The sequence below is a fragment of the Patagioenas fasciata genome, chromosome 6 (assembly GCF_037038585.1).
Source record: "Patagioenas fasciata isolate bPatFas1 chromosome 6, bPatFas1.hap1, whole genome shotgun sequence".
In the NCBI taxonomy this organism is placed as follows: Eukaryota; Metazoa; Chordata; class Aves; order Columbiformes; family Columbidae; genus Patagioenas; species Patagioenas fasciata.
This window is the reverse complement of record NC_092525.1, coordinates 6,638,423-6,665,420: the sequence shown is the minus strand read 5'-3', so window position 1 is coordinate 6,665,420 and position 26,998 is coordinate 6,638,423. Positions and strand designations below refer to the sequence as shown.

Genomic DNA, 26,998 nt, shown 5'->3' with positions numbered 1-26,998 from the left:
AAAGAATGGTGCAGGGGAGCACTCTGGTGGATCAAGAAGCACCCAGGAAAAGGGGAAGAGGATGGTGGGGGGAAACGGCCTGGTTGGTCACAAGACTCCCCCAAAAACCACAAGAGGGTGGCAGGGGGAACGCCCTAATGGGTCAAGAAGTCCCAAGAAATCCAGCAGGAGGACGACAGGGAGGAGCTCTTTAGCAGGCCAAAATCCCACTGAGGAAAGGCAAGAGGACAGCGGGGGAGAGCGCTCCAGTTCTTCAAGTGACTTCCCAGGCAGAAGGCAGGAGCATGGCGGGGCAGGACTGCGGCAGGTCAAGAATTCTCAGTCTGGCAATAGGATGGCGGGGAGGAGCGTTCCAGCGGGAGAAGAGCGCCCTGACTAGAGGCAAGACAAGGGTGAGGGAGAGCGCTCGGATGTGTGAAGAAGACTCCCCCAAAAAAGTGCAAGAGGAAGGCCAGGGGGAGAGCAATCCAGCAGATCAGGAAGTCTCAATAAATGCGGTAAGAGGATGGCGGATGGGAGCCCCCCCAGTGGTCCAAGAGATCCCAAGAAATCCAGCAAGAGGACGGCAAGGGGGAGCGCTCCAGCAGATCAGGAAATGTCGATAAATGCGGTTAGAGGATGGTGGGTGGGAGCCCCACAGTTGTTTAAGGCATCCCAAGAAATCCAGCAAAAGGACGGCGAGGGGGAACGCTCTGGCAGATCAGGACGTCTCAATAAATGCGGTAAGAGGATGGCGGGTGGGAGCCCCCCAGTGGTTCAAAATGTCCCAAGATATCCAGGAAGAGAACTGTGAGGGCGAGCGCTCCGGCAGGTCAAGCGATGTCAACAAATCCAGCAAGACAATGGTGGAGAACGCTCCGGTGAGTCACAAGACTCCACCAAAAAAGGCAAGAGAATGGTTAGAGGATGGTAACAGGCAGCTTTGAGAGCACTCTGGTGGATCAAGAAGCACCCAGGAAAAGGGGAAGAGGATGGTGGGGGGAAACGGCCTGGTTGATCACAAGACTCCCCCAAAAACCACAAGAGGGTGGCAGGGGGAACGCCCTAAGGGGTCAAGAGGTTCCAAGAAATCCAGCAGGAGGACGGCGAGGGGGAGCGCTCCAGCAGGCTGAGATTGTACTAAAGAAAGGCAAAAGGACAGCAGGAGGAGAAACCCAGTGGGTCAAGAGGTCCCAAGAAATCCAGTAAGAGGACAACAGGGAGGAGTGCTCTGGCAGGCCAAAATCTCAGTGAAGAAAGGCAAGAGGACAGCAGGGGGGAGTGCTCCAGTTCTTCAAGTGACTTCCCAGGTAGAAGGCAGAAGGACGGTGGGGTAGCGCTGGGACAGGTCGAGAATTCTCAATCTGGCAATAGGACAGCAGGGAGGAGCATCCAGCGGGACAGGAGCGCCCTGAAAATAGGCAAGACAAGGGTGAGTGAGAGCACTCCAAGATGTCAAGAAGTGTCAAAAAATCTGGTAAAGGATGGCAGGGGGGAGTGCTGTGGATATTCAAGAGACTCCCCAGTAAAAGGCAAGAGGACGGCGCGGGGAAGTGCTCCAGCACGTCAAGATCGCACTGAAGAAAGGCAAGGTCACAGTGGGGGGGAGCATTCCCGTTGTTCCAATGGTTCAAAAGGTCCCAAGAAATCCAACAAGAGAACTGCGAGGGGGAGCGCTCTGGCAAGTCAAGCGGTGTCAATAACCCCAGCAAGGCAACGGCGGAGAGCGCTCTGGTGAGTCACGAGACTCCCCTACAAAGGACGAGAGGATGGTGGAGGGGAGCCCACCAGTGGTTCAAGCAGCACCCAGGAAAAGGGGAGGAGGCTGACGAGGGGCAGGCCTCTGGCGGGCCAAGATCGCTGAGGGAAGGTGCGGGGGAGCTTGCTGGTGGCTCAAGAGACCTCTAGAAAAAGGTAAGAGGGCGGCGGGGGGTGGGAGGGCGCCTCAGCTGGTGAAGAGGAACCCCGAAAACAAGGCAAGAGAATGTTGGTGGGGGGAGCGCTCTGGCGGTTCCAGAGGCTCCCCGAGATCCGCTCAGACGGCAGCGGGTAACGCGGCAGCTCAGCGTCAATCAAAGAAGAACAGGAAGGCGGTTGACCTGCAATTCCAGAGCGAGGAGGAAGACTGGCAACCCGAACGAGGAGCAGCAGAACTTGGCATGGCCTCTGAAATCCTCCTTTAATCTGGGCTCAGGTAAGCTGGAAGCAGGGGACATAGGCTGGGGTTTGGGAGGTGGGCAGGTGAGAAATGATCCGCATTTTTGATCTGCTGAGTGACTGAAGCGCCTGGGAGTTCATTTGGAGTCGTTGCCTTACTTGATTTTACACTGACTTTTGCATTATATTTTAATGACGTAGAATTTTCCGTTTTGACATCGAAACCTAAACTTCTTTGGAAATTCATCCTCTGTCCCTTCAGTCTCAGCTCGTGGCACTTCCACTGTCTCGTGGCCCGCGTTTCAATGTGCATTAGATCGCTTCCTGGGCCTTGGATTTTAAGTAATGGTCCGTCACAAGTTTGTTTTTCTTGTCCTTAACAGGCAGCTTTGAGAGCTCTCTAAGGAAAAGTGATATCTTTTTACCTTGTTACTGCTCTTTCCATGTTACGAGCAGCCACCCTCTTTATGATCAGTCTCATGCTTTTCTTCCTTTCTTGCCCAGGTTCAGAATACCAGGAATTCCAAGCTTCAAGTTTCCTGTGGAACATTGCGGGAGACCTTGATAACGTGGCAATGAGGGAGGTGATGAAGAGAAACAATACCTGTTCCTTTCCCATTTCAAGACGTTATTTTTTACCTTCCTGGTAGCTGTGAGATGATTTGCAATCTTGCGCTAGCATCTGCCTGAAAGAGAACACGGACCCTTTGGGTGCCTCCTCAAGAAATACTTGCTCTATGGTTCTGGCGATGTCCAGGCTTCAAGGGTGGGGCATAGGGGAGTGTAAATCTTAGGGGGCCTCCCGGGATGTCTGCAGGTTTGGGTGACCCGTGGCTGGGACGGGGACGCCGAGGTTGTCAATCTTGCCCTGAATCTCTCGCTCCCTCTCTTGCAGCACCCGAGACCGAATGGAGGAGCAAGTGTACGGGAAGTTCCTGCGCCACGACACAGATCACATTTATCGCTCTCGCCCTGAGAGGCCCGGAGAACCAAACCGTTCCCATCGTGCCTTGAAGCAGCCTCTGCTCACGCGCTTCTCCCAGGGAGAAGGCAGAATGGCAGTAGCTCGCCACGTTATACCACAGGGTGCACACTCTGCAGCTTTCAAGCCCAGCTCTGCGTTAGCTCACCCCTGCAATTTTGCACCGCCCACGCAAATTTGAGTTGTCGCTGGTTGTTGCAGCGTTTGGCTTTGGTGAGGACAGCGTGTGTTTGTCAGCAGTTGGTGTAGGGTGGAATCTTGAGGAGAAAGTGATATTTCCGTGCCAGAACTGGTTGGTGTTTGCATGGTATTGTGGTAGTTGTTCCCACAGGTGATCAGTGCTGGAGTGTTATTGCAGGATGAGGGGATTTTGAAGGCTTGTCTGTGAGATGCACTAGAGGCAGCAGTTGCAAACGAAAGGCTGAGGTGTGGAGAGTTTGTCGGTGGGTTTTGGACAGTTGTCAGTTGAAGAGTTGGTTGTTTGCAGGTGAGGTGTAGAGCAGAGGGTGAAGCTGACTTTGCCTGGGCGGCGCAACTGGATGGGTGTGCAGAGCTGAGGAGAGCGGGCTTCTGCGGGTGACCCTAAAGCTGGAGAACCAGCCAGCGGCAGCTCCAGACAGTCCCGCTGCCGAGCTTGGCCGTGTAGGGCCAGTGCCCTGGGGCACAGGGAGTGTGACCCTCCGCAAGCACCAAACAGCAGGTGAGGACTTTGGGGATTTGTACTGAGCTATGATATCTCTAAGGCATGTGCGAGGGGCCGGGGCCAAGGCAAGGTGGGCTCGTTGTGGGGTGTGGGGAGGTGTCAGCCCCCGGACTCAGCCCCTGTCTGATTGTAGTGCCCTTGGGCTGGTGTAGCTCAGTCCTCTGTGTGTTTCTCTTCAGGTGGAGCAGCGTGCAAAGGAAAAGCAAGGAAGGAGAGGAAGGTGGTGAACCTATGAGGAAGAGTGTAGCGAATCTGGCGTGGACTCACGGTAAGGTGCCATGAGAGACATTTATTACAAACTCAGGTTTGCATTTATACTCGCTATGATGCTTGCTCAAGCATTTGCTCTTTAGCTAAGTTAGACATTACATGAGCGATGTAACTGCCATATACGCATTTTTTTCTATAGTAAGCTGTCCCTCTGTCCCTGATGTATCAGTCCTGTATCCTGTATCTTAGTAGTCATAATTTTTCCCCAAGTAGATGAATATTTGCAAGCAGCTTTATCTCCAGTCGTTACCTGTTCATATAATTCTCATTCATCTTTGTGCCATGTCTCCAACTGAAATGTACCAGTTGTAGGAAAGTCTAGCACATGATTAGCAATCCATTGTAATAAACTCACCAATCAGACCCCTGATACATCCTGATTTTGCGTTTGTAGCGCATGTTGAAGGACATCCAGGGTTTGTCTTTGCTTAAGGGATAACTTCCCTCCCATGGTTCCCAATCGCTCACCTTTCGTTGGTGGTGGGCGCGCACTGTCCTGGTTCCCGGTCCTGTTTCCTGGTTCGATTGGGCTTCGCTACCAGAGCGGCTACTGCCTTTATAGGCACGCTGAAAGTCCCTGTTCCAGGACGCCATGTGTAGCGAATGCGGTACGGACTCTCTTTTAAGGTGCAATGAGAGATGTTTATTACAAATTCAGGCTTGCGTTTATACTCGCTATGATGCTTGCTCAAGCATTTGTTGATTAGCTAAGTTAGTCATTACATAAGTGATGTGTTTTGTGTTCCCACCAAAGTCACTGCCATAAACACCTTTTTTGTCTATCACAAGCTGTCCCTCTGTCCTTGATGCATCAATCCTGTATCAACTCCTCTGTCCTTGATGTATCACATAGCATACAGTCCTTTGTTCTTGTATTTTTCCACTAATGCTTGTTCTCATGCTGTTGACTCTTGCAGTTTCTCATGTGCCCGGTCTTCCGTGTACTGACACAGAAGAGCGATCACGAAAGAGGATTGGAGCGCACCTGTGAGTCAAGCAGAGTCAAGAAAGAAGATGACAGTGGTGGACCTGTGAGTCAGGAGGGGACAAAAGAGGAGAAAGGTGATGGAGCTACGAGTCAAGAGTGAGGAGGAAGATGGGCAGCCTGAGCCAGCGAGAAGGAGAATGTATCCTTAAGCACAGGGAACGATCTGTGATTAGTGCGTCCCCCTCCCACCCCTAGAAACCGTGCTCGGGGGTAAAGTGGTAAAATGGGAGCAGGGGCTGTTGGCTGTGTTTTGGGAGGTGGGGGTGGTGAGCAGGGGCTGGGCTCTTGGACTTGGGAGCAGTTAAGGGAGCAGGGTGGTCATCCCTTGGGAGGTGTCTGTCTGCCAGCAGGTAAAGGAGGGGGAAGAGGATCCTGCCGGGGTGAGGGCCTGGCCAGCTCTCCACTCCCAGGGCTCTTGATGCTGGTGTGGTGTGTTGCTGTAAGTGCCAGGGGTGACTGGCAAAGAAAGTCTTTGTGGGGTGCATGCTGGGAAACTGTGCTGCTACGGAGGGGCTGGGTTGGTGGGAAGGCCTGTGCGGGGGGCCGGGGCCAAGGCAAGGTGGCCTTGTGGTGGGGTGTGGGGATGCGTCAGCGACCGGACTCGCCCCCTCGTGTGACTGTACGGGCCTGGGGTGGGTATATTTTTGTTTTCTGTGCATCTCTGTTTGGGTGGAGCAGCTCGCAAAGGCGAAAGCAAGAAAGAAGAGGAAGGTGGTGAACCTACGAGGAAGAGCGATCAAGAAAGGGGATTGGAGTGCATCTGCAAGTCAACAGGGATCAAGAAAGAAGATGACGGTGGTAGACCTGCGAGTCAGGAGGGATCAAGAAAGAAGAGGAGGAAGGTGATGGAGCTGCGAGTCAGGAGTGAGGAGGAAGAAAATGTCCCCCTTGGGACAGGGACCTCCCTGTAATCAGGACTGCGCCCTCCCACCCCTGGAAACTACTCAGGGGCCCAGACATCCATGGGAAGGTTGTGTCCGACAACACGAGCCAGATCTTCAGCACTGGCTGCTGTTCAGCTGGGACCAGGGGCTGCTGGTGGGGTTTAGGGAGGCGGGGTGGGTGAGTAGAGGCTGGGCTTTTGTACTCATGAGTGGTTGAGAGAGAGGGCTGGACACCTCTTGGGAGGTGTCTTGTCTGTCTGCCATCAGCTAAAGGAGGGGGAAGAGGATCCTGCCGGGGTGAGGGCCTGGCCAGCTCTCCACTCCCAGGGCTCTTGATGCTGATGTGGTGTGTTGCTGTAAGTGCCAGGGGTGACTGGCAAAGAAAGTCTTTGTGGGGTGCATGCTGGGAAACTGTGCTGCTACGGAGGGGCTGGGTTGGTGGGAAGGCCTGTGCGGGGGGCCGGGACCAAGGCAAGGTGGGCTTGCTGTGGGATGTGGGGATGCGTCAGCGACCGGACTCACCCCCTATGTGACTGTACGGGCTTGGGGTGGGTGTATTTCTGTCTTCAGGGCATTTCGGTTTGGGTGGAGCAGCTCACAAAGGCGAAAGCAAGAAAGGAAAGTAAGGTTGTGAACTTACGAGAAAGAGTGATCAAGAAAGAGGATTTGAGTTCATCCGGGAATCGAGGGATCAAGAAAGAAGAGGAGGACGGTGATGGACTTGCATATTGAAAATGAGAGGGAAGATGGGCAACCTGAAGCATGGAGCACGGGAATGTCTCCTAGAACAAAGGGACCTTTCTGTAATCAGAGATCCCCCCTCCTACCTTACAAACTGAACAAAGAGGACTGCGAAAGGGAGCGCTCTGACAGGACAAGAGGTATCAGTAAATCTGGCAAGAGGACAGGGGGGGAAGCGCTCTGGCGGATCAACAAGTCTCAATATATGTGGCAAGAGGATGATGGGGGAGAGTTCACCAGTGGTTCAAAAGTCACCCAGAAAAAGGGGAAGAGGATGTCAAGGGGGGAGCGCTCTGGTCGATCACAAGACTCTCCTAAAAAACACAACAGGATGGTGGTGGGGGGGAATGTCCTATATGGGACAAGGGGTCCCGAGAAATCCAGCAAGAGGATGGTGGGGGGGAGCACTCCAGCAGACCAAGAATGTACTAAGGAAAGGCAAAAGGACGGCAGGAGGAGAGACCCAGTGGGTCAAGAGGTACCGAGAAATCCAGCAAGAGGACGACAGGGAGGAGCTCTTTAGCAGGCCAAAATCCCACTGAGGAAAGGCAAGAGGACAGCGGGGGAGAGCGCTCCAGTTCTTCAAGTGACTTCCCAGGCAGAAGGCAGGAGCATGGCGGGGCAGGACTGCGGCAGGTCAAGAATTCTCAGTCTGGCAATAGGATGGCGGGGAGGAGCGTTCCAGCGGGAGAAGAGCGCCCTGACTAGAGGCAAGACGAGGGTGAGGGAGAGCACTCGGACGTGTCAAGAAGACTCCCCCAAAAAGTGCAAGAGGAAGGCCGGTGGGGAGAGCAATCCAGCAGATCAGGAAGTCTCAATAAATGTGGTAAGAAGGTGGCAGGTGGGAGCTCCCCAGTGGTTCAAGAGGTCCCAAGATATCCAGCAAGAGAACTGTGAGGGAGAGCGCTCCAACAGGTCAAGCGGTGTCAAGAAATCCAGCAAGACAATGGTGGAAAACGCTCCGGTGAATCACAAGATTCCCCCCAAAAAAGGCAAGAGAATGGTGCAGGGGAGCACTCTGGTGGATCAAGAAGCACCCAGGAAAAGGGGAAGAAGATGGTGGGGGGGAGCACTCTGGTTGGTCACAAGACTCCCCCAGAAAACACAAGAGGGTGGCAGGGGGAACGCCCTAATGGGTCAAGAGGACCCAAGAAATCCAACAAGAGGACGGCGAGGGGGAGCGCTCCAGCAGATCAGGAAGTCTCGATAAATGCGGTAAGAGGATCGCGGGTGGGAGCCCCCTCAGTGGTCCAAGAGATCCCAAGAAATCCAGCAAGAGGACGGCAAGGGGGAGCGCTCTGGCAGATCAGGACGTCTCAATAAATGCGGTAAAAGGATGGTGGGTGGGAGCCCCTCAGTGGTTCACAAGGTTCCAGGAAATCCAGCAAGAGGACGGCGTGGGGGAGCGCTGTGGCAGATGAAGAACCCTCAGTACATCTGGCAAGAGGACGGTGAGGGGGTGCTCTGATGGGTCAAGGTTGCTCTGAAAAAAGCCCAAGAGTGTGGTAAGGAGAAGCTCACCGGTGATTCACGAATCACCCAGAAAAAAGGGAAGAGGACAGTGCGGGGGAGCTCTTCAGTTGTTGAAGAGAATCCCCAGAAAAAGGCAGGAGGATGATGAGGGGGAACACTCTGGCGGGTCAAGAAGTCTCAATAAGTCCGGCAAGAAGACGGTGGGGAGGAGAGCTCGTGTGGGTCAAGAGGTCCCAAGAAACCCAGCAAGAGGACAGCAGGGGCGAGCGCTCCGGCAGATCAGGAAATCTCGATAAATGCAGTTAGAGGATGGTGGGTGTGAGCCCCTCAGTTGTTGAAGACGTCCCAAGAAATCCAGCAAGAGAACTGCGAGGGGGAGCGCTCCGGCAGGTCAAGCGATGTCAAGAAATCCAGCAAGACAATGGTGGAGAACTCTCCGGCGAGTCACAAGACTCTCCCAAAAAAGGCAAAAGAATGGTGCAGGGGAGCACTCTGGTGGATCAAGAAGCACCCAGGAAAAGGGGAAGAGGATGGTGGGGGGAAACGGCCTGGTTGGTCACAAGACTCCCCCAAAAACCACAAGAGGGTGGCAGGGGGAACGCCCTAATGGGTCAAGAAGTCCCAAGAAATCCAGCAGGAGGACGACAGGGAGGAGCTCTTTAGCAGGCCAAAATCCCACTGAGGAAAGGCAAGAGGACAGCGGGGGAGAGCGCTCCAGTTCTTCAAGTGACTTCCCAGGCAGAAGGCAGGAGCATGGCGGGGCAGGACTGCGGCAGGTCAAGAATTCTCAGTCTGGCAATAGGATGGCGGGGAGGAGCGTTCCAGTGGGAGAAGAGCGCCCTGACTAGAGGCAAGACAAGGGTGAGGGAGAGCGCTCGGATGTGTGAAGAAGACTCCCCCAAAAATGTGCAAGAGGAAGGCCAGGGGGAGAGCAATCCAGCAGATCAGGAAGTCTCAATAAATGCGGTAAGAGGATGGCGGGTGGGAGCCCCCCCAGTGGTCCAAGAGATCCCAAGAAATCCAGCAAGAGGACGGCAAGGGGGAGCGCTCCAGCAGATCAGGAAATGTCGATAAATGCGGTTAGAGGATGGTGGGTGGGAGCCCCACAGTTGTTTAAGGCATCCCAAGAAATCCAGCAAAAGGACGGCGAGGGGGAACGCTCTGGCAGATCAGGACGTCTCAATAAATGCGGTAAGAGGATGGCGGGTGGGAGCCCCCCAGTGGTTCAAAATGTCCCAAGATATCCAGGAAGAGAACTGTGAGGGCGAGCGCTCCGGCAGGTCAAGCGATGTCAACAAATCCAGCAAGACAATGGTGGAGAACGCTCCGGTGAGTCACAAGACTCCACCAAAAAAGGCAAGAGAATGGTTAGAGGATGGTAACAGGCAGCTTTGAGAGCACTCTGGTGGATCAAGAAGCACCCAGGAAAAGGGGAAGAGGATGGTGGGGGGAAACGGCCTGGTTGATCACAAGACTCCCCCAAAAACCACAAGAGGGTGGCAGGGGGAACGCCCTAAGGGGTCAAGAGGTTCCAAGAAATCCAGCAGGAGGACGGCGAGGGGGAGCGCTCCAGCAGGCTGAGATTGTACTAAAGAAAGGCAAAAGGACAGCAGGAGGAGAAACCCAGTGGGTCAAGAGGTCCCAAGAAATCCAGTAAGAGGACAACAGGGAGGAGTGCTCTGGCAGGCCAAAATCTCAGTGAAGAAAGGCAAGAGGACAGCAGGGGGGAGTGCTCCAGTTCTTCAAGTGACTTCCCAGGTAGAAGGCAGAAGGACGGTGGGGTAGCGCTGGGACAGGTCGAGAATTCTCAATCTGGCAATAGGACAGCAGGGAGGAGCATCCAGCGGGACAGGAGCGCCCTGAAAATAGGCAAGACAAGGGTGAGTGAGAGCACTCCGAGATGTCAAGAAGTGTCAAAAAATCTGGTAAAGGATGGCAGGGGGGAGTGCTGTGGATATTCAAGAGACTCCCCAGTAAAAGGCAAGAGGACGGCGCGGGGAAGTGCTCCAGCACGTCAAGATCGCACTGAAGAAAGGCAAGGTCACAGTGGGGGGGAGCATTCCCGTTGTTCCAATGGTTCAAAAGGTCCCAAGAAATCCAACAAGAGAACTGCGAGGGGGAGCGCTCTGGCAAGTCAAGCGGTGTCAATAACCCCAGCAAGGCAATGGCGGAGAGCGCTCTGGTGAGTCACGAGACTCCCCTACAAAGGACGAGAGGATGGTGGAGGGGAGCCCACCAGTGGTTCAAGCAGCACCCAGGAAAAGGGGAGGAGGCTGACGAGGGGCAGGCCTCTGGCGGGCCAAGATCGCTGAGGGAAGGTGCGGGGGAGCTTGCTGGTGGCTCAAGAGACCTCTAGAAAAAGGTAAGAGGGCGGCGGGGGGTGGGAGGGCGCCTCAGCTGGTGAAGAGGAACCCCGAAAACAAGGCAAGAGAATGTTGGTGGGGGGAGCGCTCTGGCGGTTCCAGAGGCTCCCCGAGATCCGCTCAGACGGCAGCGGGTAACGCGGCAGCTCAGCGTCAATCAAAGAAGAACAGGAAGGCGGTTGACCTGCAATTCCAGAGCGAGGAGGAAGACTGGCAACCCGAACGAGGAGCAGCAGAACTTGGCATGGCCTCTGAAATCCTCCTTTAATCTGGGCTCAGGTAAGCTGGAAGCAGGGGACATAGGCTGGGGTTTGGGAGGTGGGCAGGTGAGAAATGATCCGCATTTTTGATCTCCTGAGTGACTGAAGCGCCTGGGAGTTCATTTGGAGTCGTTGCCTTACTTGATTTTACACTGACTTTTGCATTATATTTTAATGACGTAGAATTTTCCGTTTTGACATCGAAACCTAAACTTCTTTGGAAATTCATCCTCTGTCCCTTCAGTCTCAGCTCGTGGCACTTCCACTGTCTCGTGGCCCGCGTTTCAATGTGCATTAGATCGCTTCCTGGGCCTTGGATTTTAAGTAATGGTCCGTCACAAGTTTGTTTTTCTTGTCCTTAACAGGCAGCTTTGAGAGCTCTCTAGGGAAAAGTGATATCTTTTTACCTTGTTACTGCTCTTTCCATGTTACGAGCAGCCACCCTCTTTATGATCAGTCTCATGCTTTTCTTCCTTTCTTGCCCAGGTTCAGAATACCAGGAATTCCAAGCTTCAAGTTTCCTGTGGAACATTGCGGGAGACCTTGATAACGTGGCAATGAGGGAGGTGATGAAGAGAAACAATACCTGTTCCTTTCCCATTTCAAGACATTATTTTTTACCTTCCTGGTAGCTGTGAGATGATTTGCAATCTTGCGCTAGCATCTGCCTGAAAGAGAACACGGACCCTTTGGGTGCCTCCTCAAGAAATACTTGCTCTATGGTTCTGGCGATGTCTAGGTTTCAAGGGTGGGGCATAGGGGAGTGTAAATCTTAGGGGGCCTCCCGGGATGTCTGCAGGTTTGGGTGACCCGTGGCTGGGACGGGGATGCCGAGGTTGTCAATCTTGCCCTGAATCTCTCGCTCCCTCTCTTGCAGCACCCGAGACCGAATGGAGGAGCAAGTGTACGGGAAGTTCCTGCGCCACGACACAGATCACATTTATCGCTCTCGCCCTGAGAGACCCGGAGAACCAAACCGTTCCCATCGTGCCTTGAAGCAGCCTCTGCTCACGCGCTTCTCCCAGGGAGAAGGCAGAATGGCAGTAGCTCGCCACGTTATACCACAGGGTGCACACTCTGCAGCTTTCAAGCCCAGCTCTGCGTTAGCTCACACCTGCGATTTTGCGCCACACACGTAAATTTGAGTTGTCGCTGGTTGTTGCAGCGTTTGGCTTTGGTGAGGACAGCGTGTGTTTGTCAGCAGTTGGTGTAGGGTGGAATCTTGAGGAGAAAGTGATATTTCCGTGCCAGAACTGGTTGGTGTTTGCATGGTATTGTGGTAGTTGTTCCCGCAGGTGATCAGTGCTGGAGTGTTATTGCAGGATGAGGGGATTTTGAAGGCTTGTCTGTGAGATGCACTAGAGGCAGCAGTTGAAAGCGAAAGGCTGAGATTTGGAGAGTTTGTCGGTGGGTTTTGGACAGTTGTCAGTTGAAGAGTTGGTTGTTTGCAGGTGAGGTGTAGGGCAGAGGGTGAAGCTGACTTTGCCTGGGCGGCGCAACTGGATGGGTGTGCAGAGCTGAGGAGAGCGGGCTTCTGCGGGTGACCCTAAAGCTGGAGAAGCAGCCGGCAGCTCCAGACAGTCCCGCTGCCGAGCTTGGCTGTGTAGGGCTAGTGCCCTGGGGCACAGAGAGTGTGACCCTCCGCAAGCACCAGACAGCAGGTGGGGACTGTGGGGATTTGTACTGAGCTATGATATCTCTAACCCATGAAATTGGGGTCCAGCCTGAGCAGGGCATGTGCGGAAGCTGTGCTGCAGCGGAGGGGCAGAGCTGAGGGGAAGGGCTGTGTGAGGGGCCGGGGCCAAGGCAAGGCGGGCACGCTGTGGGGTGTGGGGAGGTGTCAGCCCCCAGATTCAGCCCCTGCCTGACTGTAGTGCCCTGGGGCTGATGTAGCTCAGTCCTCTGTGTGTTTCTCTTCAGGTGGAGCAGCGTGCAAAGGAAAAGCAAGGAAGGAGGCGAACCTGTGAGGAAGAGTGATCGAGAAAGAGGATTGGAGGGCACCTGTGAGTCAAGAGGGATCAAGAAAGAAGACAACGGTGGTGGAACCGCAGGTCAGGAGAGCTCAAGGAAGGAGAAAGGTGATTGTGGCAGTATTCTGACATTGGGCCTATGAGAAACTGTGAGAGTTGACAGCGTGAGAACAATCATTATTGGAATAACACAAGAAGCAAGTACTGTATGCTACGTGATACATCGAGGACAGAGGGATTGGTACAGGAATGATACATCAAGGGGGATGACGGGGGTAGCTTGTGGTATAGACAACGATGCTTTTATGGCAGTAACAATATATCGCTTATGTTATGACGAACTTACCATATCAGCAAATGCTTGAGCAAGCATCATAGCGAGTATAAATGCAAACCTGAGTTTGTAACAAATGTCTCTTGTCTCACCTTAAAAGAGAGTCGGTGCCACATTCGCTGCAAATGGCACCCGAACAGGGACTTTGAGTGCGGCTGTAAAGGCAGCAGCCGTTCTGGTGGCAAAGCCCAATTGAACAAGGACAGGGAAACAGAGCCAGGAAACAGAAACCACAGCGTGCGCCCATCAGCAAGAAAAGATGAGCAATTTGGAACCATAGGAGGGAAGTTATCCCTTGAACCAAACAAACCCTAGATGTCCTTCAGCTTTTATTAAGAAAGCAAAATCACAATGTACCAGTAGTCCGATTAATGACTTTATAAGAAAGGCTTGCTGATCATGTGCTGGACTTTCCTACAACTGGTACATTTTAGTTGGAGGCATGGCAGAAAGTTGAATGAGAATTATATGAACAGGCAGCAACTGGAGATAAAGCTGCTTGTGAATATTTATCTACTTGGGCAAAAATTATGTCTACTTTAATAGCGACTCAGAAGGAAGTAGTTGCGCGGGTTGCAACTAATTGTGAACCTTCTGCTCCTCCCTTGCCAGGGAAGGAGGGGGATCCTGTAGATAGATCAGGCAAAAATGCACTGACCACAGATGTAGTAGTGGATAAAGGATTGGCTGATAACAAAGCCCCTGCATGTACACTACAGTGAACACTTTTGGCAAATGATGGTTTGTGGGAGTCGCCTGACAAGCCCCTTGATCCTGGCCCGACGGACCCAGAGTAAGAGCCTGATTTATTCCCCCCGGATGTTACTTTGCAACCGAAAGTGCACACTAATTAAACCATGTGGGATAAATGTAGAGAAGAGGCTTTGAAAACAGGAGACTCAAAAGTGGTTACGGCATGGCCAGTGATCTGTTGTGAACAGCAATCTTCAGGCTTTCAGCAGGTACCATATGATGTTGTAAAGGAATTACCAACATTAGCTAAAGAAAATGGGGTTACTTTATCATTTGTTATACATTTTTGAAGCATTAAGCTCCTCTTACGAACTTACTCCACATGACTGGCGTTCTTTGTTGAAAATGATCTTAACCGTACAGTATATTGACTAGTAGTTATCTGATTTTTGGGAGAACTGTACTATAGAGACCGTTGATAATGCATATCGGATGAGATGGATTGATTGCAGTCCTTTAGCTGGGGAATGTGCCCACGCTTTGCCAGATAATCAAGTTGCGTAACCCAGAGAGATATATATGTGGTGTAATAGCAAAACTAGCAATGAAAGTGGTTCGGAAGTTACTGGAGGTTGGGAGAGATGCCAATACGTCCTTTTCAAAAATCTTGCAAGGATCACAGGAACCTTATGCGCTGTTTTTAGACCGCTTGCAAACTGCTTTGGAGAGACAAATTGATAATGACACAGCGCATGAGTTGTTACTAAAATAATTGGCTTTTGAGAATGCTAATGCTGATTGTCAGCGTGTGTTGCAGGATTTGGGGAATAGGGAAAGGTGTACTATAGCAGATATGAGAGTGTGTCAAAACATAATGCAACTGAACATTATACCAGCTCTCTAGCTGCTGCTTTAGCAGCACAGTTACAAGTATTGGGAACAGAACTGAAATCGAATTGTTTTTGTTGTGGGACACTGGGTCGTGTAAAGAAAGATTACACAAAGTATGCACGCCAGACTTCGAAGGCTGTACCTCCTAGAGATCGTCCAAAATGGGGAAAGGGCAAGCACTGTGTGAGTGAACATCATTCAAGGATTAATGTAAAGGGGGAGCCAATTAACCCTTCCCAGGAGGTGGGGGACAGGACTTCCCCCACCCCCATCAAATAAATTCAAGTCTAAACTCATGACCCGAGATCTCTTCCCTGGAACAGCTGGAAGTGCAGGGCTGGACTTGGCTGCCAGCCCGTCAGTGATGATAATTAATTACTGCTGTGGTATTGCTTATTCCCAGAGGAGTGTGGGGGCCTTTAGTGCCTAGTGTGCATGCTTTGTTAATAGGTTGATCATCTACTACCAAATTGGGTTTGTTTGTTTTACCTGGAGTAATTGACTCTGATTATCAAGGTGAAATCAAAATTATGGCATGGACACCTGTGCCACCTTGCTACATCCTGAGGATGCCCCCAGATTTGCATTTTGTGTTCCTTCACTTAATCAAGAGGAGCCTATGAAGAGATAGCATTGGGTGGTATCACCACAAGGGATGAGAAATAGTCCAACCATTTGCAAGACAGTAGTTGCAGCAGCTGTACAACCTGTGAGGAAGCTGTACCCCTCAGCTTGTATCTGTCGTTATATGGATGATATCTTGCTTGTCATGTTATAAGAGCAGGAACTACAACAAGTAATGCAAGTCCTATGTAACGCTATACAAAAGGCTAGATTACAAATTGCACAAGAAAAAATTCAGAAAACTGCTCCATGGAAATATTTGGGGTGGCAAATAACAGAACAAGAAATCATTCCTTAGCCAGTACCTCTTAAATTCCATAATATCATGACCTTAAATGACTTACAAAATTGCTAGGAGCCATAAATTGGCTCCGACCTATTTTGGGCATTGCCACAGAGGAACTGTGTCTACTTTTTACACTTTTGAAAGGAGACCTGAATTTATTGTCTACTCAGGTATTGGATGACAAAGCTCAGCAGGCCATATAGAAAGTATTCGATGCTGTTGAACAAAAATAGGGATGGGGACGCAATTTGCAGCTGCCAGTTTGGCTGGCACTCATAGCCAATACCGTCCAACCGTTTGCAGTACCGTTTCAATGGGACAAGTCATTAAGTGATTCTTTAAGAGTTGGAATGGGTTTTTCTAGCTCACACACCAATGAAAACAGTTTGGATAATAAAAGAAATGTATGCAAACCCAATAATTAAAGGCAGAGAATGTTTGTATGCTATGTATGGGACAGACTTTGAATGTATATTTATTCCTACAACAAAGGAGAATTTGCAATGGTAATTAACTGAAGATGTGAATTTCCAGATTGCATTGGCAACATATGCAGGGAACATATCAGTTTATTACCCCCAACATAAACTGTGGGCTGAAATTGGTAATTTACCGTTGTAGGGCAAATGCTGCTGTCAGCAACGACCAGTAAGTGACAAGACTGTATTTACTGATGCCTTTGGTCGCTCACGTAAAGTTGTAATTATGTGGCTAAACTCAGATACCCAGTGTTCCAAACACAAGGTAGAAAAAGGAGACCAAGGGTCAAACAAGTTCTTGAGCTGACAGCTGTTAGGATCGCTTTTGAGTGTTCTGTAATGAGCCTTTGAATGTTGTAACTGACTCATATTATGCAGCTGGCATACTTAACCGCCTGGAAGCTTCTTTTCTGAAGGAAGAGGATAATCCTCTTTTGATGGCTGAATTGAGAATGCTATGGTTCCTAATAAATCATAGACGTCATGGTTTTTATGCAGCGCACATCCGCTCTCGCGCTGCCCTTCCAGGACCTCTTGCGGAAGGCAATAGGAGGGCCGATGCACGAGCTGTGCCGCTTACTGTGCCTAAAGCCTTGGAGCAAGCTAAATTATCACATAAACTCTTTCACCAGAATGCAAAGTCGTTAAAACGACAATTTCAAATTACAACGGATCAGGCCAGGAGCGTTCTTATGTCCTGCCCTGATTGCCAACAGTCGGCACCCGTGCCATCCAAAGAGGGTGTTAATCCAGGAGGGATTACTGACAAGTACGGCCAGCTGATGTAACGCGTTGTTTTGAAGTGGGTAAATACGTACGTGTTTCTGTAGACGCTCATTCCAGATTTCTCGTTGCGGCTGCACGCACTGGTGAAAGAGCACGGGACGTCTGTAAACAGTGGTTGGCGTGTTTTGCTGTTTCAGGAGTTCCAGGATATGTAAAACCAGAGGAAAGCGGAACGCACGCTGGATTAGAGGAGCGATCCCCCGAGTGCCCAGCGCGCCGTAATAAAAGTGCCTGCTTTTTAACACTTTCAAAACAGTGTTAGAGAGTCTGTTTGCCGACTTTTCGGTATCGTTTTCTGGCGACGAGGATGGGATAATCTGCCTGACCTCCCGTGGACCCCAGGATCTCTGGGACCTTGTGCCGGCACCGGGGAATTCCCGGAAGGGATCACGGATCCTCGGGCCAGCTCGGGACGTGGGTAAAACCCCATCAATGAGATAAGGCACTTTCATAGTCTGGTTTGTTTGCAGGCTGCCTGCGCGAGACGTGGGCGACACCAGCGCGTTGGGTCTGCGCGTTTTGGTAAATTGGGTAAATTAAAAAGAAATAAAAAACTAAAGAGGAAAATGAGAAAACAATAAATAAAAGAGAAAAACGAGGGAACAGTAATTTGATAAAGGTACCTTTAGTGATTTTGCTGTTTGTGCCTTAGCAATTGTATAATTGTTTGTGTCTTTAGTGATTTGTTGTTACTTGTGTCTTGGGTGATTTTATAGTCCAATACTTACGGTTAACCAATTGTTTGTTATTGTGATTGTGAAATAGGTAGTGGACAAGGGACAGGAGGGATTCGAAAGAAGTCCCCCCCGGCTGTATTTTGTGACATTGGAAAAGGATCGTTTGACTCCCTGGGGAAAGCTACCAGGGGGAATCTGATTGAATATTGTAATTAATGGTGGCCACTGTAAAGAATATTAATATGCTGCACAGGTCTGGGTGGGTATACCTTGAGATGTGTAGTATAGCAATGCACTACATGTAATATATAGTAAGATATATGTTTTAAATCATATATTGTCTGTTATATAATGCATATTACACAATACAAAATGTTACATACGCATTGTATTTGAAAAAGGACAATCAGGGAAAGAAATTGAAACCAGTAAAAGGTTTGTTGACGAACAGATATTGGTGTAGAATACACAGAGAACATTAGATCAGGATTGTCCCTTGGTGAATGCAGGGTGGCATCCTGATGTCCTTATTTCGGGGGACAGGCTGAATTGGTATGGACAGTGCATTTTATACGGGATTGGACACGCTGTGCCTAAAGCTGTAAATACGCCAAAGCCTTCTGAGATAAAACAGGATCGTCTGTGCCTCATTTGCTACACCCCTTTACCTGTTTCCCAAATTGATTTAGACTGTATTTACCATTGTAAAAATAGAGCTTTCCCCCTTTAATTTTTGTCATGTATTGTAATTCATAGAGATATTGGAGCCCGTCCTACCTAAACTGTAGAAAAGACAGCAGCCATGTGTATTTTTAAATAAAGATTAAATCAAGTCTGCTAGCTCATTATCTTTAAGCGTTCTACTGTGATCACCTCCCTCCCAAGGTTTTGTGTCTATTGTATCAGGGCCTGACACCCACGGCCACAGTGGATGAATCACCATGGGCACAGCACCAGGACCCGCTTGTTGGTGTCCAGGGTATCCACTCCAGCAGACACTGTTAGTAAAAGAGCACATCATGGAACTGGAGAACCATCGAATTGTGTCATTATACACATTCACTGCTCTTTTTTCTGCTTTATACCCCTGGTAGCTTTTTAAAATGGCACAGTTTGAAAAGGATTTCTGTTTTGGCCCTGCACCCGGAGGCTGATTTTCCTTTTCTAGGGCCTTCCACCCGGTTCACCGCACCCGTGTGATCACTGCGCTGCACGTGGGCAAAATCAGCTGTGCCCTGTGTTTCTCCCGTAAAATAGTAAGAACGCTAATACAATCGTGCCAGGAACTACCTTCACTGTGAATATTTGAAGGAACCCACTGCTAATGTATTGTTAATGGGTACTTGCATTGGGGATTAGATGCAACAAAAATCCATACTTTCTTTTATCCTTTGCTGTACAGGAGGTGGTTGAACTTTTCTATAGCAGATTCAATCACCTGTTGTAAAGCGAGATGGTTGTCTCCTGTGAGGAAGCAGGGTAGATTTACCCATGCTCTATAAGCACCATGGATGAGCTATATAGAGTAACAGCTTAAAAACAAACCAACCGACAACAAGAAGCTAACGATCAAAACAACAAAAGGAAAAAAAACCCAAACAAACCAACCCAAAAGCGCAGAGGCTCCTGAACGCCCCCTCTCAGTGCTGTGATGTCCGTTTCCAGGGAGCCCGTGGGGTGTCCCCACAACCGCAGACACAGGTGACCCGGCTGGGTGGTGCCAGCAGAGAACAGTTGGTGTGACCCAGCCCGCTGCGCTGCCCTGGGAAAGCCGGGGACAAAGGGCCGGGCCGGGGCATGGGGAGGTTGGTTCCAGCTCACGGATCAGCTCACAGCGACTGCGGAAACAGCCCCGAGCCGGGACGGGCCCGGCCGTGTGCTCCTGTCCCCCGCCGCGGGGGTCCTGGCTCTGGACATCGTTGCACAGGATCGTTTGAGAACCGTTCCTGAAGGATGCGCAGCGCCCAGAGCAGCAGCGCCTGCCCGGCTGCTGCTCAGCCGAGGGTAAGGGCTGGAACTGACCCTGTAGCAGCAGCAGAGCTGCCACAGCTGCGGGCGAGCCGAGTTACTGCTGCAGACAAGACACGGGGCACAGGGAGAGGCAATGTATTTTATTAGGACAGAAGGCATCTTTAGGAAAAAAACACATTTTAGCAATGTCGGGCTATTATCTTTTATCAGTGTGTCTGCCATGTGCGCGGCTCTGGGAAAGCGCGTTCGGGGAGCTCAGGCTGCCCACGGGTCAAGAAAAAGCGCCCGCGCTGCGGGGCCCGGGGGGCGCTGCGTGACCGCGCTCGGTGCTGCCGTCTGGTGGCCACCGCCCGGAACTGCAGCTGGGGAGCGGCGCCCGGTGCCCGTGCCGGGGGTAAGAGGGGGACTCTGCCGCTGCGGGCGGCGTCGTGCCCGTCAGAAAGGGGGGGGCAGCGGTCGGACGAGCAGCCGGGAAAAAACGAGGCCCCCGGCTCTCCCGGGGAGGCCCCGCTGCGAGGGGAACGGGCGAGGCGGCGGCAGGAGGCGGCGGCGTCTCCTCGGTCCCGGGCACAGGGGAGAGAAACCTGCCGGCCGGAGCTCCTTAGGGCTCTCTCTGTTCACAATGAATTTAAGGGTAGGTGACCACCCGCCCCCCTTGTCAGCGTAAAGCAAAGGAGCGCGCTTTGTTGTTTCCTTTCAAACGCGGCTGCTGGAAGCCGCGCGGGCAAAGGGCGTGGGGGTCCCGGCAGGGCGGAGAGCAGACGGGTGAGGGTGCAGAGCGGGCCAATCAGATGGCGCGGGAAGGCTGGGGGGGGGGGGGGCGGATCGCTGATAGGCTGCCAAGGCACGTCAATTGCCATTCTGTCCGCCACTCAGATTGCCGGAGGGGCGGGTGTCGGAGGCTCCGTACTGCGCATGAGCAAACTGCGAGTACTGATGGGCCGAGAGAATGGTGATTGACTGGTTCTCGGCAGCCAATCGTGTTGCGGAAGGGGGCGGGTGCTGCTGCCTCCCTACTGTGCATGCCCAAACTGCGAGCGCTGATAGGCGGAGAAAATGGTGATTGACGTGCCTAGGCAGGCTATCATTTTGCCGGAGGGGCGGGCGTTGCTGGCTCCTGGGCACCGGACGGAGCATCCAATAGGAGGACAGTGTGGGGGGGTGGAAAGCAGCCAATCAGCGCGGGTCCTGGCGAGCGGGTCCGTGGTGTCTCGGGGTGGGTACCGGGAATTAACGGGAACGGGGGTCGGGGCGGTTGCGGAGCGGTTGCTGCAACCGGCGCCCGGGGACCTGGAGGTAGGCGGCTCAGGGCAGCCCTTCGTGAGGTCCCCGGAGGCGGCAGAAAGGCAGAGGGGAAGGAGGCGACAGCCGGGAGCCTCCCGCCGCGGGACGGTGGGAGAGTGCGAGGGGAACGGAGTGGCGAAAGAGGCGGCAGGTGACTGCGTCCGCGGCGAGGGTGACCGTGCCGTTGGAACGGGGGGAGTGGGATGGGCCGGCGCGGTGAGGAGGCGTTCGGTTCGGTTTCCCCGCTGCCCTTACGGCCGAGCTGGCGAAGCTGGTGGGAGCGAAGGCGCGGTTGCAGGCTCGGTGGCGTGGCGGGTCGGGCGCCGCTTCGCCGGGAGCTCGGGGCGAGGCCCGGCGGGTTCTGTGTCCTGTACGTGCGGCTTTCGTTCCGCGGCTCTCTGTGTGCTTTTTTGTTTTGTCGCGTTTGTTTTCTGGGGTTTATTTTGCGGGGTTCCCGCGAAACGCGGCACGACCGCTCGCCCGGGGCTGCCGCGGCGGTCTCAGTGCTGCCGCCCTGTGGCGAAACTCGGGTACTGCAGCGCACGGCCGGGGGAAGAGGCGCCGTTTGACCCGAAGCGGTCAGAAGTGCCAGAAACCAACGTCAGAACCGGCAGGAGCTGCGGCTTCGCAGTTCTGTCAGCATTGATCTTAGGACTCTGATTTTGATGCTAGTCGTTTTTACTTACGTTACGCTACAGTGGTCTGTTTGGTACCGCTAGTGGGTAACAAATAATTGTGCTGTACCACAACGCGAGATGATAATATTTCGTAGATTTATACTGCCAAAGAGTTTGCAAGTATATTGAAAAGGGGGGAATTCAAGAGAAGCTACCAAGTTAATGTATACTGCGATGAAGTTATAGAAGATGTACCCTTCATTAACCGGTTCACGTGAGGTAAATGCTTTCTGACCGCCGGCACGATGAGGGGATGTTTTTCACGTTTTAGATCCTTCTGCACGACAAGAGGGAGACAGAAGATTTAATAACACATTGTTTAGAAGCTGAGAGCTTAGTTTATATTTAACTAATAGATGTGTTGTGAGTGAGAAACTAAACATTTATAAGTAACTTCATCAATTATTTCTTAGGCTAGATATATAGTATGTTCAAAATTTAAAGCAATTGTAATTAATATGTAGCAGCTGTGTGACTATAAGCAATGCAAGAGTATCCAGTCGTGGGAGCACTTACAGAGGACGACCCCCAGAGCTCCCCAGTGCAGATGAAAGAAACATTGCCTGCTTAACGGTGTAATTGACTCTGCTGTCAAGCTTATTTCTCCGTTTCAGTACAAGCCCATCCCGTGGCCTCACAGGGCTGTGTCCTGTGGCGGTGCTGTGGGGAAGGGGCGAGATGCTTTCCTGCACCGGTGGATGTGTTTGCTTTTATGCTGAGCGTGTCCTAAACGGTGTCAGTTTGTCTTAATGCTGTCTGGCGTTGCTGCAGTTGCTCTGTTTTTTTGAGGATGCCTTGTGTTTTGAGGTGGCCCGTTTCCCTCGAATCCTCCGTTAGCTCAGCTGCTCTCCTGTCCCTTCTTCTGACTAATTCCTCTGCTTTCTCCTGCTCTACTTTTTTCAGAGGCTGAACTCTAATTTGGAATTTCTGTGTTTCTGAGGGGGAGCTGTGAACGCCCGATGCTCAGCAGACCCCCCAGCCCAGGCGGGGAATGGAACCTGGGGAGCAGCGCCCAGGTGGGAGACGCGGCGCCGTCCTCCGTCCCCAGCGTGCGGGAGAGGAGCAGGAGGTGACAGCCGGCCGGGGGCAGACGCCGGGTGCGTCCCCAGCTCGCCAGAGCTCCCGCCAAGCCTCCTCCCGCGGCCCCGCTCGCCCCGTGCAGCCGCCCCCAGCTCCGGCAGCTCCTGCGAACCCGTCCCGTGTTCCTGGGCCGCTCCCAAGCCCCGTTGTGAAGGCAGCAAGCCGGCCCTCGGCACCTCTCCGGTGGCCCCTGCGGAAGGAGCAGGCTGGGGCAGGGGTGAGCTACGGTGCTAACGGCCGCTGCTTCTTCTCTCCCTCTCCCAGAGGCCGCGCTGAGGATGTGGCCGTTCACTCCCAGCCCGGGGGATGCCGTTGGCTGCGCCCGCCTCGGGCTGGCGAGGCTCGTCTGGCAGCGTGGCGGGAGAAGGGACAGGGGAGCACGTCCCGTGCGTGGACGGGGGCTGCTGCTGCTGGAGCCAGAGAGGTTGGGGAGAGGTAAAGAGGAAGAAATGCGGGGCCGTCGGCCCAATGTCCGCTTCCTGCAGCGGGCGAGAGAGCGAGCCCCTCTCTCCGGGTGGCGAAGGCTCCCTCTGCGCGGCGTGTGGCGGGCCGGGGGCCAACGTGCGCGGCAGGGTCCGTGCGCGTATCCTGGAGCGGGACGGCTGCCTGGCGAGCGAGCCAGCGAGGCTCCATGTCCCCGAAGCCTCGTCTCGTAGGAGCCCTGACACCCCACCGTGTTCTCCTAGGCTGAGGACGGCCGAGCGCCCCGAGTTACCGGAGAGGAAGGGAGGAGAGAAGGAGACGGGAGCGTCTGAGCTGTTAGAAGCCTCCTGGCAGCCACCGAAAGCGAGAGCCGCTGTGAGTCCCTGGCCCTCGGGGCCTCGTCCCCGGCTTGTGTGTCCTGGTGCCTCCCTGCCCCTCCTTGGTGGTGGTTTTGGTTTATTATTATTATTTTAAAATTTTGCTTCCCTATACCTCTCCTTTTCTCTCTATTTTTGTGTCCTGCTCCATCTTCTATAGCTGTTTTTCCCTTTTCCATATCTTTGTCTTGATCTGCATAGTCTCTTTTTTTCCCCACAGTTTCTCTGGCCTGTTCCCTGCTGTTCTTTTCTTCTCAGTACCTGTACGTGCAGCTCTTATCTCCCACCTTCCTATCTCTCTTCTTCCTGCCTTGCCCTTCTCTCTCTATTCGTTTGTCTCGCTCACTGTTGCTGGCGTTTTTTGTTCAGCATCTCGGCGTTCCATTCCTCCTTCCTGTTCATCTCTTATTCTTTCTGACCTTTAATGCTGCTCCCTGTCCCATTGTTTCTCGCTGTATCCCTGTGTCCTGCTCCCTACCCACAGTCATATTCTTCCCTGTCCTGTTGGCCATCCCAGGTTTCTTCCTCCATCTCCATCCTCGCTCCATCTCTTGGTCCTGCTCCCTACCCACCCCGGTTCCTGTTTCTCTGCCCTTCTTCTTGTCTTACTCCTGGTTTCTCTGTCCTCTTCCCTCTTTGTTTTTGTTTCTCTGTCGCTCTGCCCTGCTCCCTGTCACTGCGTTTCCTCCTTCCTGTCTCTGTCCCGCAGCCCGGCGCCCACTTCTCCTTTGTCTGTCTCTCCCACTGCCCATTCTAGGATTTTTCCCACCGTCTCTGTCTCCTGCTCCTTGTCTCTCATTTTGGCCTCTTCTTCCCTTTGCCCTGCTCCCTGGCCCTTTTGCCCCTCTCTCTGTGTCACCTTGTCTTGCTCCCTGTCGCTATCTTTCTCTGGCAAGCTTACCCTCCTTTTCAAAGGAATCACAAAATCACTTTGTTGGAAAAGATAACTGCAATTTAAAATATCTTTACCCTTTGAAGAAACAGCCTGGAAAAGATAATTTTTTTTTTTTTTCAGTGGGGCGGTTCACGAGGACGGATGGGCTGCTGGGCTCTTCAATGACAGCATCCAGGGCGAGGAAGGAAATCTTGGCTATACTTGGGTGATATCTGTGTCTGTGTTCTGTGTGTATCTGGGAAAATGTGTTCTAGGGAACTCAGACTGCCAATGAGTCAAAAATGGCCTGGTTATCCAAAAAATGCAAACGCTCCAGTGGCCGTATCAACAGCTGTACTGAAGATGGTGCAAAATACTTTTTTCTCCACTCAACTGTAGCCTTCACAAGAAAAAAGGAAGTGTCAGGTTCCTCTCCAGCTTTGTTCTGAAGGGCTTTTCCTCTTTCAGCTGGATGTCTGCTGCCACCGTTTCACCGCGGTTGCCCCGTCTTCTGCTACAGAAGTACCAGACAGACAGAAGGAATCCAGAGCGGTCTGCCCGTACAAGGTACGGCTAGGACGCGTGTCTGCACTTTTCCTGAGGTACTTGTAGAGTGGACTTTAAAGTTAACATTAAGAATGCACCGACTCTCCTTCTATATTTTTAATACGAAATATTTTACCAGGAGTACTAAAAATAAGGTCTGTTCTGGAGCACGGTACACCTGTGCAGAGCTCACCTCCCTCTGGTTATTTTCTCTTCCTGAAAGCGTAATCTTCTGTTTCTGTGGGCTTACTATTGAATGATACTATGGAAATGATTTTGTACTAAAAGAGGAAAGGAGGTGTTTGTAAGAGTTCAGATGTCCAGAAGAAACAACCTGATTCAATGACAAATGCTTTGTTCTTTTTCACTCAATAGGTTTTTAAAATATCTTAGAATAGTACTCAAAAAGCTGACAGAGATACAGGCACCTGGGCAAATCGGTTTTGTTCTGCGTGTTTGCCAGGTGTTCCCAAGAAGCACTTTCAGCCTCGTAACTGGTGCCGGTGAGTCCATGTGTGGTTTGGATGAGTTATTGTTTCAATAGTGACTTTTTTCTCTTAACCTACAGTGTGTAGTTCTGACTTCAGTTGGTAAGAAATCTTCCAAAACGGCAGCATTCCTCATTCCAAGAAGCTGCATTTTATGAACCTGCCCTCCGAGTGGATCTTCCCAGGTGATGTAGTGGGCAGTGGCCTCATCAACAACAGGACTGTTCATTTTCTTTGAAACAACCAACCAAAGTCCATTTCCTTCCGCAGAGCCCAGCACAGCAGGCCTGGCAAAGGTTGGTGGCACCGCTGGGCTTTGGGTTCCCGGTTGCGACAGTCGAGCTGTCACGGTCACAGAAACGTGTTCCCCTGTGTGCTGCAGTGCAGCCAAAAGTGTTCGTGAGTCTGACGCTCCTTTTTCGTAGCCTTATGCTGCACTGCAGGAATGGGGATATTTATTTATTTTTTAAAGTAAACCCATGTCTTCTATCTCACTGATTTTCCTATCAATGAAACTTAAAGCAAATAAAATGGTCTAATTTACATGTTGACTTCCATAGTTAAGAGTAATTGTTGAGTAGGTGCAGCATATAATTTATTAGGTGTACTTAAGCAGATGGGTATTTGTTCTAAAAACTGAAAAAGAGAGGCAACTGGATGCTATGAGTGTTTCCCCAATATTTGACAGCGTGCTCTGACGTACTTTGTTTCTGTCTGGCTCTCAGTGGCGCTTTTCCCTGGCAGGTCGGGGTGTCCCTCGTGCTTGAGCCGTGCAGCTGGCCACGTGTCACTGCTCATCGTGCCACACGCCAAGTGTGAATCGATAGCTCTGTCTAAATATACATAAATGTAATAATATGATTGTAACAATATGCCAACATCTGCAAGTCTAGAAAGATATTTGTGTCCAAAGAGAAGGCTAAACAGGTGCGTAAGTATAAATGGATATTCTAGATAATAAGTGGTGATATATATAAGCATAAACAGATATTCTGTATAAGTTTAAGCAGATATATACATGTAAATGCATACGCAAGTGTGTAGATGTCTAAGTAGATATATATTACAGTGGAAATAGATGATGTATATGAATCAAATATATTCCCTAAATACATACGTATGTGTAAAAAGAGACATAGGAGTCAATGTCAGTGATGTACAAGGTTTTTAAAATGCAAAGAAATTCTGTTTATAGAAAGGATTAAAAAACTCATCCTTACCCGGAAATGTCTCTGGCGGGTGCACTTGAGGGAAAGGCCTGAGCTGCCCCCAGGGAGCAGAACGGCACCCGCACCTGGTCAGCGGTGGGAGCAGGGGCTGGGGGGCTCTGTGTGCGAGCCAGACGCTTCGTTCCATAACTGCGGCAGCCGGGGAGCTGCTGCGAGCTCTCTGCTGAGTGACTGACTGTGTGGTGATGGTTTTTACTACTCACAGGGCACTGGGCGAGCCCAATTTAGTTTTCTTGTAATCTAACTTGAGTAAAAGCGTACTGAATAGAATTAATCACCCGACTTACAAGGCTGTGTGTCGTCTTTGTGTTTGTGGTTTGTTTTTTTTTTTTTTTGAATACGCTCTCTGCTTCATGTTGCTGGGAAAACCGTGTGCTGTACAGTTCTGCTCATATTTACCAAAAGCAGCTACAGGTTACACTGGACATCTGTGAGATCAGGTGTGGTTTGTACTTCGCAGGGAAAGAAACAGAAAACAGGAAAAGAAATAGAACGAGAATTAATAGAAG

At 51.6% G+C, this 26,998-nt stretch overlaps 1 protein-coding gene across 4 annotated transcripts; it reads left to right on the top strand.

Moving 5' to 3' along the window:
• The first annotated feature begins 20,760 nt into the window (after nucleotides 1-20,760).
• LOC139828251 (uncharacterized) lies at nucleotides 20,761-26,740 on the top strand. Of its 4 annotated transcripts, XM_071809868.1 has the most exons (5): nucleotides 20,761-20,946; nucleotides 22,376-22,987; nucleotides 23,239-23,350; nucleotides 24,695-24,793; nucleotides 25,341-26,740. In XM_071809868.1, the coding sequence occupies exons 2-5, from the start codon at nucleotides 22,464-22,466 to the stop codon at nucleotides 25,416-25,418; spliced, it is 813 nt and encodes a 270-aa protein (XP_071665969.1). In that variant the 5' UTR covers nucleotides 20,761-20,946; nucleotides 22,376-22,463; the 3' UTR covers nucleotides 25,419-26,740. The 4 variants fall into 4 exon arrangements, 2 of the variants coding, with proteins under 2 accessions (XP_071665969.1, XP_071665968.1); XR_011739646.1 differs by lacking the exon at nucleotides 20,761-20,946 and having other exon boundaries at nucleotides 21,944-22,769; nucleotides 24,368-24,793; XR_011739645.1 differs by lacking the exon at nucleotides 20,761-20,946 and having other exon boundaries at nucleotides 21,944-22,987; nucleotides 24,368-24,793.
• Nucleotides 26,741-26,998: the final 258 nt, after the last annotated feature.